The sequence below is a fragment of the Balaenoptera physalus genome (assembly GCF_965194825.1).
Source record: "Balaenoptera physalus genome assembly, chromosome: 14".
Taxonomy (NCBI): domain Eukaryota; kingdom Metazoa; phylum Chordata; class Mammalia; order Artiodactyla; family Balaenopteridae; genus Balaenoptera; species Balaenoptera physalus.
The window spans coordinates 83,972,959-83,986,201 of NC_138893.1; the positions used below are offsets into that span (position 1 = coordinate 83,972,959).

The 13,243-nt window shown below is 37.8% G+C and overlaps 1 protein-coding gene, 1 long non-coding RNA gene and 1 pseudogene across 5 annotated transcripts in view; all 3 read left to right on the plus strand.

The window, feature by feature from the left end:
* Nucleotides 1-13,243, plus strand: part of P4HA1 (prolyl 4-hydroxylase subunit alpha 1) — an 87,031-nt gene that overhangs the window by 59,448 nt on the left and 14,340 nt on the right. For all 3 annotated transcript variants that reach the window (XM_082424518.1, XM_082424517.1, XM_082424519.1), the window contains exon 10: nucleotides 9,200-9,299. In XM_082424518.1, coding sequence (XP_082280644.1) covers nucleotides 9,200-9,299 — 100 coding nt within the window. The remainder of the gene's footprint in view (nucleotides 1-9,199; nucleotides 9,300-13,243) is intronic.
* LOC309642731 overlaps nucleotides 1-13,243 on the plus strand; it is a 414,473-nt gene that overhangs the window by 57,129 nt on the left and 344,101 nt on the right. The gene's annotated exons all lie outside the window — the stretch shown is intronic.
* On the plus strand, nucleotides 3,322-7,906 carry LOC309642894 (enolase-phosphatase E1 pseudogene; annotated as a pseudogene). The gene is made up of 2 exons: nucleotides 3,322-3,411; nucleotides 4,664-7,906. The product of its transcript is annotated as an enolase-phosphatase E1 pseudogene (transcript).

Genomic DNA, 13,243 nt, shown 5'->3' on the forward strand with positions numbered 1-13,243 from the left:
AACAAAATAAATATATTTTGGGTTATCTAGTTATTAATGGAAAAGAGGGACACATATAAAATTATCTGGAGAAAGAATTCTGTTTTTCTCCTGGCACTAAATTATGTTTTGTGGAAAAAACACTGTAAAACTTAGTTGACATTTTCAATTATAATTGTACAAAAGATAAAGAATGTTATTCAAATGATTTTTTTCCTGTTACAGTAAATACTATAACTTTACATTCTAACTCAGTTAAAGCACTGGGTACTAGAAGAAAGAATGTTGATTTCTGATTACTTAATTTAATGTAGGAGTAAGACTTCCAGATCCTAAAGAATTGACAGTTAACATATTATAGTATCATTGTCTCCACTGAATTTTTAAATTTTTAAAACAACTCAGAGCTAATTTCTTCAACTACCCGATAGGTCTACAATAATGTTGCTGAAGACGGATTAGCAGTAATGCTTTAAGGGTGGGATCTAGATGAATTAAATGTTTTAAACATATGGAGTTCTCCAGCTTAGGAAAATCTTAGTATATTTTGGAGAGGTTTTCATGTAAAAGTCAAATTAAGTGAAATAACTTCCTATGTAGAACTCATTTTCCTCTCTAATGACTATGGCAGAACCACAATTAAGATAAGTTTATTTTTAAGCTGCAGTTATCAATGACTTTCTCTCATCTGAGGCTTAACTGCTAAGCCTCAAACCTTCTATTGAGGTCATTTGTGATATAACAAGAAGTGCAGATTAAAACTTTTTTTAAAAAGTAAAAAAATTAAAATATTTTTGCCTCTAAGATTGGCAAAGATTGAAAAGATTGATACTGGCAAGGATTTTATGAAATGGGCACTCTCATAAACAGTTGATAGAAGTATAAATCACTGAAACTTTTTTGGAGGGCAATTTGACATCATTTATCAAAATGTAAACGTCATCTAGCAGTTCCACATCTAGGAATTTGTCCTACAGAGATATTCCCATAAGTACGCAAAGATATACAGAAATTTCTGTTACAATATTGTTTGTACTAGAGAAAAATTAGAAACAACCTTATTTAACCAGTGCTTTATTGACTGACCTTCATGGTCATTTTGAAATTAAAGGTATTTTATTTTATAAAGAAAAGCAGTAATTTAAAAAACAATGAGGAATGGAAATGTAAAGTGTTACAGTTGCTGTGGAAAACAGGCTGGCAGTTCCTCACAAAGTCAAACATAGGATTATGATATGATGCAGAAATTCCACTTCTAGGTATATACCCCCAAAAATTGAAAGAAGGGACTCAAACAGATTACTTGTACACCCATGTTCATAACAGCGTTATTCACAGTAGTCAACAGGTGGAGGCAACCCACGTATCCATTAATGGATGAATGGTTAAACAAAATGTGGTATAAACAAATTATGGACTATATTCAGCCTTAAAAAGGAATGAAATTCTGATACATGCTATATAACATGGATGAACTTTGAGAACATTATACTAAGTGAAATAAGCCAGGTACAAAAGGACAAATATGGTATGATTCTACTTACAGGGGGTACCTAGAATAGGCAAATTCATACAGACAAAAAGTGTATAAGAGGTTACCAGGGGCTGGGAGGAGAGGGAAATGGCAAATTACTGTTTAATGGGTACAGAGTTTCAGTTTGCGATGAAGAAAAAGTTTTGGAAATAGATGGTGGTGATGGTTGCATGACTTTGTGAGTGTACTTAACACCACTGAATTGTACACTTAAAAATGGTTAAAGTGGTTAATTTTATGTGTATTTTACCATATTTTAAAAAAATGGTTAAAGTGGTTAATTTTATGTTGTGTATTTTTAACCACAATAATTTTTAAAAAATGAGGCAGTGCTATGTGTATTGACTAGGAAAGATGTCAGAAGTATTTTCAGAGGGAAAAAGTGTATGTGTATATTATGGTGGAAGGTTGAAGGGTGGATTCTCCTTTTTTTTTTTTTTTTAATTCTCTCTGTATGTTTGTTTATACACGGGGGAGAACTGTTGAGAGGATACATATCTATTTGTTAATAGTGTTTACCTGTGGGGAGTGGGACTAGGAAAGGAACTTCATACACTTTTATACTGTTTGAAAATTTTTAAATTTTGTTTATTTATTTATTTAATTTTATTTTTGGCTGCTTTGGGTCTTAGTTGCGGCACGTGGAATCTTTCGTTGCAGTGCGGGGGCTCTTCGTTGTGGTGTGTGGGCTTCTCTCTAGTTGTGGTGCATGGGCACCAGAGCATGCAGGCTCAATAGTTGTTGCACGCAGGCTCTCCAGTTGTGGTGTGTGGGCTCCAGAGAGCGTGGGTTCTGTATTTGCGGCACGCGGGCTTCTCTGTAGTTGTGGCGCACAGGCTCAGTAGTTGCAGTGCGCGGGCTTAGTTGCCCCGCGGCATGTGGGATCTTAGTTCTCTGACCAGGGATTGAACCCGTGTCCCCAGCATTGGAAGGTGGATTCTTAACCACTGCGCCACCGTGTTTGAAGTTTTTATAATAAGTATTTCTTTAAAAAATAGCTTTATTGATTCACCCATTTGAAGTGTACAAGTCAGTGGTTTTTAGTATATTCAGAGACTTGTGCATCCATCACCACAATTAATTTTAGAACATTTTCATTATACTCCTTAGCCATAACCCCTCAATCCTTAGTCCTCTCCCTGCCCCAGCCCTGGGCAACCACTAATCTGCTTTCTGTCTTTATGGATTTGCCTCTTCTGGATATTTTTTATATACTACATGGACTTTTAGTGTCTGGCTTCTCACTTGGCATGTTTTCAAGGTATGGCTGAACAACATTCTTTTGTATGGATATGCCACCTTTTATCTATCTTATCTGTTGATAGATATTTGGGTTATTTCTACTTTTTTGGCTATTATGAATAATGCTGTTCTGAAATTCATGTCTTTTGAGGCACAAACGTTTATTTTGATGATGTCCTGTTTATTTTTGTTGTTGCTGCTTGTACTTTTGAGGTCATAGGTAAACCATACGCCAATTTTTTTTCTAAAAGTTTTGTAATGTTAGCTTATATATTTAGGTCTTTAATCCCTTCTGAGTTAATTTTTTTATTATGGTGTGAGGTAGGGGTCCATCTTCTTTGTTTTGCATATGGTTATCCAGTGTCCCAGAACCATTTGTTGAATATAACAAGCATTTCTTGCTTCCATAATTTTAAAACTATAAAAGTAAAAGATTGGAATGATAATTTGCTAAAATGGCAAAAGTAAATGTGTTCTTGATAACAGGGGACTTCAGTCTGAAGAGTTAGTAAGCAAGGAAAAGATTAAAGATAGAAAGGGAGCCAATAACTGCTGGAGTAAGGCCTATGGAAAAGGTAGATTCAAAAGTATGGATAGACGCTGCAGCCTCTGAAAGGCTGAAGGATAATGCTTCTACCAAAGTACAAGAGAAAAATGTAAGAATAGATGCTTAAGAATTGGTGGTAGCAGGGAGAAGAGAGTTGAAGATGTCAGAAGACAGGTTCTCTTGGGTGATAGGTTCCAGGATGAAATAGGAAGAGTTATTTTATCAAGATGTATTTAGTTTGAAACTTTATTAGAACACTTGCCAATCTTGTGTTGCAGTTATCTATAAAAATCAAGTCAGTAGTTGGTTGCTTATAAAATTCAAAAATCTATGAAATTGTTGCTAGGCAAAAAAGGTACATTGACATACGAGATTAGTTCTACCAGGAACTTGGTCAGAATTAGAAGAAATAAGTTCTTAGTATATTTATCAGCTACATCCTTTATAAAAATAAAATTCTTGGATTCTTCCTATTTCTGTGACACAGAGGAATTCTACTTGGCCAATCCCTATAAATTTGCATGAGATCATCAGACAAATACTTATGGTAAAGTAAAATAAATCTTGGATTAGTTCTAAGACGTCTTCAGGATTCATTCATTCAGCAAATATTTATTGAGCATCTACTATGTGCCAGGCACTATGGATATAGTGGTGAGCAAAACCAGGCAGAATTTATATGTATTTGGAACTAGTAGTTGAATGAAGATGTCTTACCTTAATCAAATAACAAATTAATGTACAATTGTTATAAATGCCACAAAGGAAGGATATGTAGTACTATAAAAACATACTGGGGTGGCTGCCTTCTCCACTTCTAGATGCATGGAGGTAGCGTCTCCCTGATGTGCTTCGGGTTGCAGGTAGTTGCCAACCCTGAGATTAATGGAGGGCTGTGAGATGCCCACGATGGTTCTGCAGGCACAGGTGCCACTACCCTCCCACCTCCCAATCTAGGGTGATTCTCATAGTAGCATCCAGTAGGTGCCCACCAAAGTCACCGTGATCCATTAGATATTAAAGGTACCACAAGCTTGATTAGTTTTGTGACGAACACTTAATTTCTTTACATCAAAGAAAACATTGAGTATCTTAACAAAGAGACAAAGATACTTCTTTCCTCTTGGAAAGAAGAGGAGTGTCAGCAGGACCTCAATCTTTTTTTTTTTTTTTAATATTTATTTATTTTGGCTGTGCTGGGTCTTAGTTGCAGCATGTGGGATCTTTAGTTGTGGCATGTGGGATCTTTAGTTGCGCCATGCGTGCTTCTTAGTTGCAGCACGCAGACTCTTAGTTGCTTCATGTGGACTTCTTAGTTGTGGCATGCAAACTCTTAGTTGCAGCATGCATGCGGGATCTAGTTCCCCAACCAGGGATCAAACCTGGGCCCCCTGCATTGGGAGTGTGGAGTCTTACCCACTGGACCACGAGGGAAGTCCCAGGACCTCAGTCTTTTGAGGAAACAGGCTGAAGAGGATTCCCATAGGGTTGGGGTATTCTGATCCCTGCAGCATCAGGGAAATGGAGTGGATGACGCAAAATAGATGGTCTGTGCTGTGGTAGATAATGTGTGCTGGCAAATGTCTCTGGACAGAAAGACCTTGGTACTGAAATAACTTCAGGGCTACGTGGCGAGCAGCATTCACAGCTGGGTGCATGAAAGTAGCATTCTTTGAAGATGTAGTTCCAGCAGTTAGGAAATGGAGAAGCTGGAATGAACGTGTATATCTATTCGTCAGGGAGTGTGGGAGCACAGAAACTAGTACTTGGGCAGTGTACAGAGGAAGATATTGGCGAGTTGTCAATGTTACTTTGATACCAAGATTGGGCAAAGTGGAGAATGAATTGCTGAATGATTGTGAATAGTATTGAGTGCTCGGTCAACAATGTCCTGTTTACGATAGACATTACCCTCGAGGCTAGTGCTACTGAGGAAGTGGACATGTATGTAGCTGTGGTGATAAGACATGACAGTGTGGGATTAACACATGATGAAAAGACTAGAGCTTCATCAAATCCTTCAGCAAATTGTACTTGCCCTTCTCAAACTAGAAAAGGATTTCTAAGGAAGACAAACTGTTCCTCGTAGTTACCCCTGTTGTCTAGCTTTAATGGTAAAAGCGACTTACTTTAAAAAATGTATATGTATACACACAAATATGTATGCAAATATGTGTGTGCTCAAATTACCTTCCACAGGTATATGAGTGGAAAAACTCAATTCAGTGAAATGAAAACTTACTCTATTATATGTAAAAATTGTTTGAAACCACAACACTAACCCTTATTGAAGGTAAAGTGTAGATATTAGAAGAAATGACTAAAATACAGATCAAATATGTCAGGTATCAGGTCATGCACCAAAATGGAAAGCTAGTTTTGAGAAGTTATTCAGAAGCCTTGCTGTTTTAAAAGCTGGCAGTGTTTCAAAGGCTTATTCCTAATAATAATAATTGCCCCCGTTTAATTGTGAAGGAATAAAATTTAGATCACAATAGCTGCATTTCACAATATTTGCCTAACTGTATACAAAAGACAAAGATATTTGCTTGTTCCCCAAAAGAGGGCAACATTAGAAAGAAAACTCACTTCAGTTTTGAACAATTGAATGTATATTACTTAAGAAGAAGCTCTTTAAATCAGTGCACCTTTTCTCTGGTACAGCAAACAATTGCTTTACCAGTGAAAAGGTGCATTGATTTAACAGCCAAAAAAGAGATATAGTTCTTAATATTTCATGAAACAGCCCTAATCCTGTCAGTTGTTTTCATTATAGATTTTATAGTTGCCTTTCTGACCACTTCTTAGCAGTCTGAGAAAATATACTGTTATTTACTATTAAAAAAAATGATTTTACTGAAATCAGCCCATCAGATCAAGAGGAATCCTCATGCATTTTCCTCTGAAATGGATGTGAGAAATGTAAATTTTGTAATGAGAAATGTAAATTTTGTAGCAGTATTATTTATCTTCCTTCACTTCTAATAGCATGTCATGTCAATTTCATGTGATTACTTAAAAACTTTTTCCTCTTACTGTTCCCAAAACAAAACAAAACAAAAACCTGGTCTGGCACAGGAGGAGTCAAGGAAGGCTCCTCTGAAGAAGAGACGACTAAAATGATAATCCAAAGGCTTAAATTTGCAAAGTTAAGCAGAAGAATACTCTGGGTAGAGATGAGCATGTGCACTAGCCTTTGGGCAAGAAGAAACATTGTTGAATAAGTGCTGCTGGGGCACTGGGAGAAAGGCAAAATACAGTGTGAGAGGCTGAGGGAGACCAGGAGGGAACATCCAGAGAGACTAAAGGAATACCTGGAGAATGAATGAGTCAGGGGGAGAGTTTCAAGAAGGATGAACATTCTGAAATCTTACTAAAAGAGCAAATACTATGAGAATGGGAAAATCTTGTTAGATTTAGTAGCATAGTAGGGTTATGGGTGAGATATTAGCAAGAGCAGTTTTGATGGAGTGATGGGGACTAAAGCTAAATTGGAATGGATTGAGAAGTGAGGAGTCAGTGAAAAGGTTGACTTGAAGATGGAGGAGAAAGAAGTTGGTGGCTGGAGAGAGAAAGAATTGAGGGAAAGAATTTAAATTTAATTAATTTAAATTTAAATTTAAAATTTTGCTTATTTATTTAATGGGAGAGTCTAAAGCCCCGTTAAAAGCTGTGGGAGGAATTATTGAGAAGAGATGTTGATTATATGAGAGAGAGAAGGGCTCATCAATGATTTATGGTTCCTAAAATGGCAGGAGATAATAGAATCTAAGGCAGAGGATTGGCCTTAGATAATGGAGAGAAATCTCCTCTTGGAACTGGAATGAACTAGAATGAACTATGTATAAGGAAAAGATTGTATGGTTTCTATTTTATCTGTGACATAGGAGATATGTAATCCACTGAGTAAAGGAGTCTGAGGTGGGTTGGGATTCAGAATAGAGGCGAGAGAAAGAGTAAGGCCCATTTGGAGTTAGTGTTTATGATTGTTTGTTTTGTTTTTTGTTTTTTTTGGCTGCGTTGGGTCTCGTTGCTGCACGTGGGCTTTCTCTAGTTGCTTTGAGCGGGGGCTGCTCTTCATTGTGGTGCACGGGCTTCTCATTGCAGTGGCTTCTCTTGTTGTGGAGCACGGGCTCTAGGCACACAGGCTTCAGTAGTTGCAGCCTGCGGGTTCAGTAGTTGTGGTTCGCGGGCTCTAGAGTGCAGGCTCAGTAGCTGTGGCGCACAGGGCTTAGTTGCTCCGCGGCATGTGGGATCTTCCTGGACCAGGGCTTGAGCCCATGTCCCCTGCATTGGCAGGCAGATTCTTAACCACTGCGCCACCAAGGAGGTCCCAGTGTTCATGAATTTTTAGTGGAACATATCTGCCCTATCTCATGACTTTTTCCAATACGATTTGGTGATATAGGTATAAGCTTGGAGAAAAGAAATTCATCAGGCTTGTGTTTTTTGCCAGACAGGTGAGTTTAGGCTTTTAATCAAGAATGCTGTTGAGGGAATTCTCCGGCGGTCCAGTGGTTAGGACTCCACGCTTCCACTACAGGGGGCACACGTTCGATCCCTGGTTGGGGAACAAAGATCCTGCAAGCTGCGTGGCACGGCCCCCCCCAAAAAAAAGAATACTGTTGAAATGATGGACCAAAGCTTGATGAGAGAAGTGAAGAAAGAAAAAGTCTGATAGACTGGGAAAAAGCATATGTAAAGGAGAGAGTTGAATTTTGCTGTGCCATGTTATTGAGCTATAGTTCCCATACCGTAAAATTCACCCTTTAAAGTATACAGTTCAGTGGTTTTTAGTCTTTTTTAGCTGTGCAGTCATCACCATTATCTAATTCCAGAACATTTTCACCACCCCAAAAGAAAATCCTGTACCCATTAGGAGTTATTCCTTAATACCGCCTTCTCGTGGCAACCACTAATCTACTTTCTGTATTGGTTTGCCTGTTCTGGACATTTCATATTAATGGAATCATAATGTGTGACCTTTTGTGTCTGACTTATCTTTCTTAACATAATGGTTTCAAGGTTCATCCATGTGGTGGCATGTATCATTACTTCCTTTTCATGACACAATAATCTGTCTTATGGATATATAACATTTTAGTATCTGTCCATCAGTTGATGGACATTTGTATTATCTCCACTTTTTGGCCATTATTAATAATGCTACTATGAATACTTATGTACAAGTTTTGGTATGACCACACATTTTAATTTCTCTTTGGTATACACCTAGGAGTGGAATTGCTAGGTCATATGGTAACTCTGTGTTTAACAATTTGAGGAACTGCCAAAGTGTTTTCCAAAGTGGCTGCACCATTTTACATTCCTACCAGCAATATATGAGGGTTCTAATTTCTTCACATCATCACCAACACTTATTATTGTACACCTTTTTGGTTATAGCCATCCTACTGGGTGTGTTGGGTACCTTTTAAAACTTTTTTATTTAGGCAAGTAATACATTAATTTTTCTTATAAAACATTAGAATCATATAAATCAGGCTAAAACCCCTATGACCTTCACCCTGGCCAGTTCCTATACCTTATCTAAAAGGAACAGTTGTTTTCATTTTGATGTATGTATTTTTCCAGAATTAAAAAAAATTCTCAGTGTAGATAGTCCTATATAGTCTTCTTACATTAATCTGTTTTCATAAAAACTCAGTAATAAATGATATTAGTTTTTTTCCCTTTCCAACCTCTAACTGTAGAATGTAACATCTTTTAAAAATTATAACATCATTAGTAAAAATTGTATCAAAGAAGTAAATGAAGTAAATGCCTATAGATAAAGCCTTAATGTCCTGTATATAATGGCTTTTTAAATGACAGCTATTGGTCCTCATGTATTGAAACTTTATCAGTAAAACTAATAATTTTCTTCTTGTTTTTAGTGCCTGGCTCTCTGGCTATGAAAACCCTGTGGTGTCTCGAATTAATATGAGAATACAAGATCTAACAGGACTAGATGTCTCCACAGCAGAGGAATTACAGGTAGGTAATCACATCCTACACTTCTTCAAAAGATGCTTCAGATGAGATTTTTTCTGTCACTATACAGGCAGTACTCAATTTGCATGATACTTTGAGACTGTAAAAGTGAATATATAAGCTGAAACCATATACAGTGATCTTAATAATCAGTAGGAAAAATTGTTCTGTGACCTTTAAAATTTTTTGTCAAGACATTAAAAACTCTTATTGTTGAGTATAAACTTATAGGGAAATGAAAAATATGTAAAACTAGTATTTATTAAGTACACTGTGATTTTTTTTTTTTTCATTCCTAGGCCTGTCAGGTGGCCATGGCAGTTTTTTTTAAAATTATTTTTATTTTATTTATTTATTTTTGGCTGTGTTGGGTCTTCGTTGCTACACACGGGCTTTCTCTAGTTGGGGCGAGCGGGGGCCACTCTTCATTGCGGTGCGCGGGCCTCTCGTGGTGGCTTCTCTTGTTGCGGAACACGGGCTCCACGCGCGGGGGCCTCAGTAGGTGTGGCACGTGGACTCTGGAGCGCAGGCTCAGTAGCTGTGGCGCACGGGCCCAGCCGCTCCATGGCATGTGGGATCTTCCTGGACCGGGGCCCGAACCCATGTCCCCTGCATTGGCAGATGGACTCCCAACCACTGCACCACCAGGGAAGCCCAGTTTTTTTTTTTTTTTAATAAATTATTTTTTTCTGTTTTCTAGTAAGAAAGAAATAATTCACATACCATAAAATTTACCCTGGTTTTAATATTCACATGGTTGTACAATCATCACCACTATTTTCATCACCTCCAAAGAAACCCCAGTTAAGTAGTCACTCTCCATTCCCCCTCCCTAGTGCCCCTGGCAACTGCTTCTCTACCTTCTGTACGTAAGTTTGCCTATTCTAAATATTTCATGTAAATGGAGTAATACAATATGTGGCCTAGTGTATCTGGCTTATTTCACTTGACAATGTTTTTAAGGTATATCCATGTTGTAGTATGTATCAGCACTTCATTCTTTTTCATGGCTGAATAACGTTAACATTCTCTTGTTTGGATATACCACGTTTTATTTATTTATCAGTTAGAGGGCTTTTGGATTGTTTCCACTCTTTGGCTATTAAGACTAATGCTATTTGTCTACAAATTTTCGTACAAATGTCATTTAAATTTCTCTTGGGTATAAACCTACATATGTAATTGCTGGGTCATGTGGTAACTTTAATATTAGAGGAACTGCCAAACTGTTTTCCAGAATGGCTGCACCATTTTACAATCCCATTGGCAATGTATGAGGGTTCCATTTTCTTCACATCCTTGCCAACACTTGTTCTTGTCCAGTTTTTTTATTAAGGTCATTCTAATACGTTTGAAGTGCTGTCTCATCATGGTTCTTATTTGCATTTCCCTGATGGCTAATGATGTTGAGTATCTTTTCATGAGTTATTGGCCATTTTTTAAAAAATTTATTTATTTTATTTATTTTTGGCTCTGTTCAGTCTTCGTTGCTGCATGTAGGCTTTCTCTAGTTGCAGCGAGCAGGGGCTACTCTTCGTCGTGGTGCATGGGCTTCTCATTGCGGTGGCTTCTCTTGTTGCGGAGCATGGGCTCTAGGTGCGTGGGCTTCAGTAGTTGCAGCACGCAGGCTCAGTAGTTGTGGCTCGTGGGCTCTAGAGCACGGGCTCAGCAACTGTGGTGCACGGGCTCTAGAGCCAGGCTTAGTAGTTGTGGCGCATGGGCTTAGTTGCTACGCAGCATGTGGGATCCTCCCGGACCAGTGATTGAACCCATGTCCCCTGCACTGGCAGGCGGACTCTCAACCACAGTGCCACCAGGGAAGCCCCAGCCATTTTTATATCTTTGAAAAAATTTCTATTCAAATCCTTTGCCTATTTTTTATTGGGTTGTTTTTCTTTTTATTGCTGAGTTGTGTTATTTATATGTTCTGAATACTTGACCCATATTAGGTGTATGGGTTGCAAATATTTTCTCCCATTCTGTGGTGTGTCTTTCACTTTCTTGATGGTGTCCTTTGGCAAAAAATTTTTAATTTCTATGAAGTCTGATAGGTCTTTTTTTTAGTTGCTTTTGCTTAAGGTGTCTAAGAAACCATTGCCTAATCCAGGGACATAAAGATTTACACCTATGGTTTTTCCTACAATTCTTATGGTTTTATTTCTTACATTCAGGTCTTTGATCCATTTTGAGTCAATTTTTGTATATGGTATAAGATAGAGGTCCAACTTCATTCTTTTCATGTGGTTAGCCAATACTCCCAGCATAATTTGTTGAAAACTAATCTTCCCTATTGAATTGTCTCAGTAATTCAATTGTCACAGTGTTTTATTTCTTTGTAAACACTTACCAAGAATAGTTTATGTTCCTTCATCTCATTGTGAAACTTACGATACAGAGTGAGCATCTTTTCTCTTCCTTTGCAAATTGTCATACTTTTAAGTTTGGATCAGCTTTCAACATTTTATTCCTTTGTGCTTTCAATGTTGTTAAATATCTCTGAGGGATCTTCTATTGTTGTTTTTTTTCCAGTCACTTCCTCTAAGACATCTTCTTCATCCTTTTCATCATGATCACTTTCCTTATGTTAGTAAGTTCACCTTCACCAAATTCCTCTGACTGCATATCTAGAGTTTCTCAAACAGCAAAATTTAGAAGCATTTTCCTTGTCAGTCTTTTCTTCTGTGTCTCCATTTAAGTTTGATTTCTTTTTTGGCAGGGGGAGGGGGTCTCAGCATGAGGGTTTTTTTTGTTTTTTTTTTTTAAAGCTTTCCCTTTTTTTTTTTTTTTTAATATTCCATTGGCTGGATAGACCACACGTTTCTTTTTTTTTTTTAAATTAAATTAATTTATTTATTTATGGCTGTGTTGGATCTTCGTTTCTGTGCGAGGGCTTTCTCTAGTTGTGGCAAGCGGGGGCCACCCTTCATCGCGGTGTGCAGGCCTCTCACTATCATGGCCTCTCTTGTTGCGGAGCACAGGCTCCAGATGCGCAGGCTCAGTAATTGTGGCTCACGGGCCCAGTTGCTCCGCAGCATGTGGGATCTTCCCAGACCAGGGCTCGAACCTGTGTCCCCTGCATTGGCAGGCAGATTCTCAACCACTGCGCCACCAGGGAAGCCCATCATGAGGTTTTTTTTTTAGCATTGGAGTATAGTTGATTTACAATGTTGTGTTAGTTTCAGGTGTACAGCAAAGTGATTTAGTTATACATATATGTATATCTATTCTTTTTTAGATTCTTTTCCCATATAGGTTATCATAGAGTACCAAGTAGATTTCCCTGTGCTATACAGTATGTCCTTATTAGTTATCTATTTTATATATAGTAGTGTGTATATGTTAATCCCAAGTCCCTAATTTATCCCCACCCCCACCTTTCCCCTTTGGTAACCATAAGTTTGTTTTTGAAGTCTGCCAGTCTGTTTCTATTTTGTAAATAAGTTCATTTGTATCATTTTTAGATTCCATGTACAGTGATCATATGATGTTTGTCTTTCTCTGTCTGACTTCATTTAGTATGACAATCTCTAGGTCTGTCCATGTTGCTGCAAGTGGCATTATTTCATGCTTTTTTTTATGGCTGAGTAAAATTCCAGTGATATATGTACCACATCTTCTTTATCTATTCCTCTGTTGATGGACATTTAGGTTGCTTCTTAAATGCCCAGGAGTGGGATTGCTGGATCATACGGTAGCTCTATTTTTAGTTTTTTAAGGAACCTCCATACTGTTCTCCATAGTGGCACCACCAATTTACATTCCCACCAACAGCATAGGAGGGTTCCCTTTTCTGCACACCCTCTTTAGCATTTATTGTTTGTAGACTTTTTGATGATGGCCATTCTGACCAGTGTGAGGTGATACCTTCGTAATTTTCTTGTTTCTAGTTGTGGCCCTTTGTTTTCTTCCTAGAGAAGTTCCTTTAGCATTTGTTGTAAAGCTGTTTT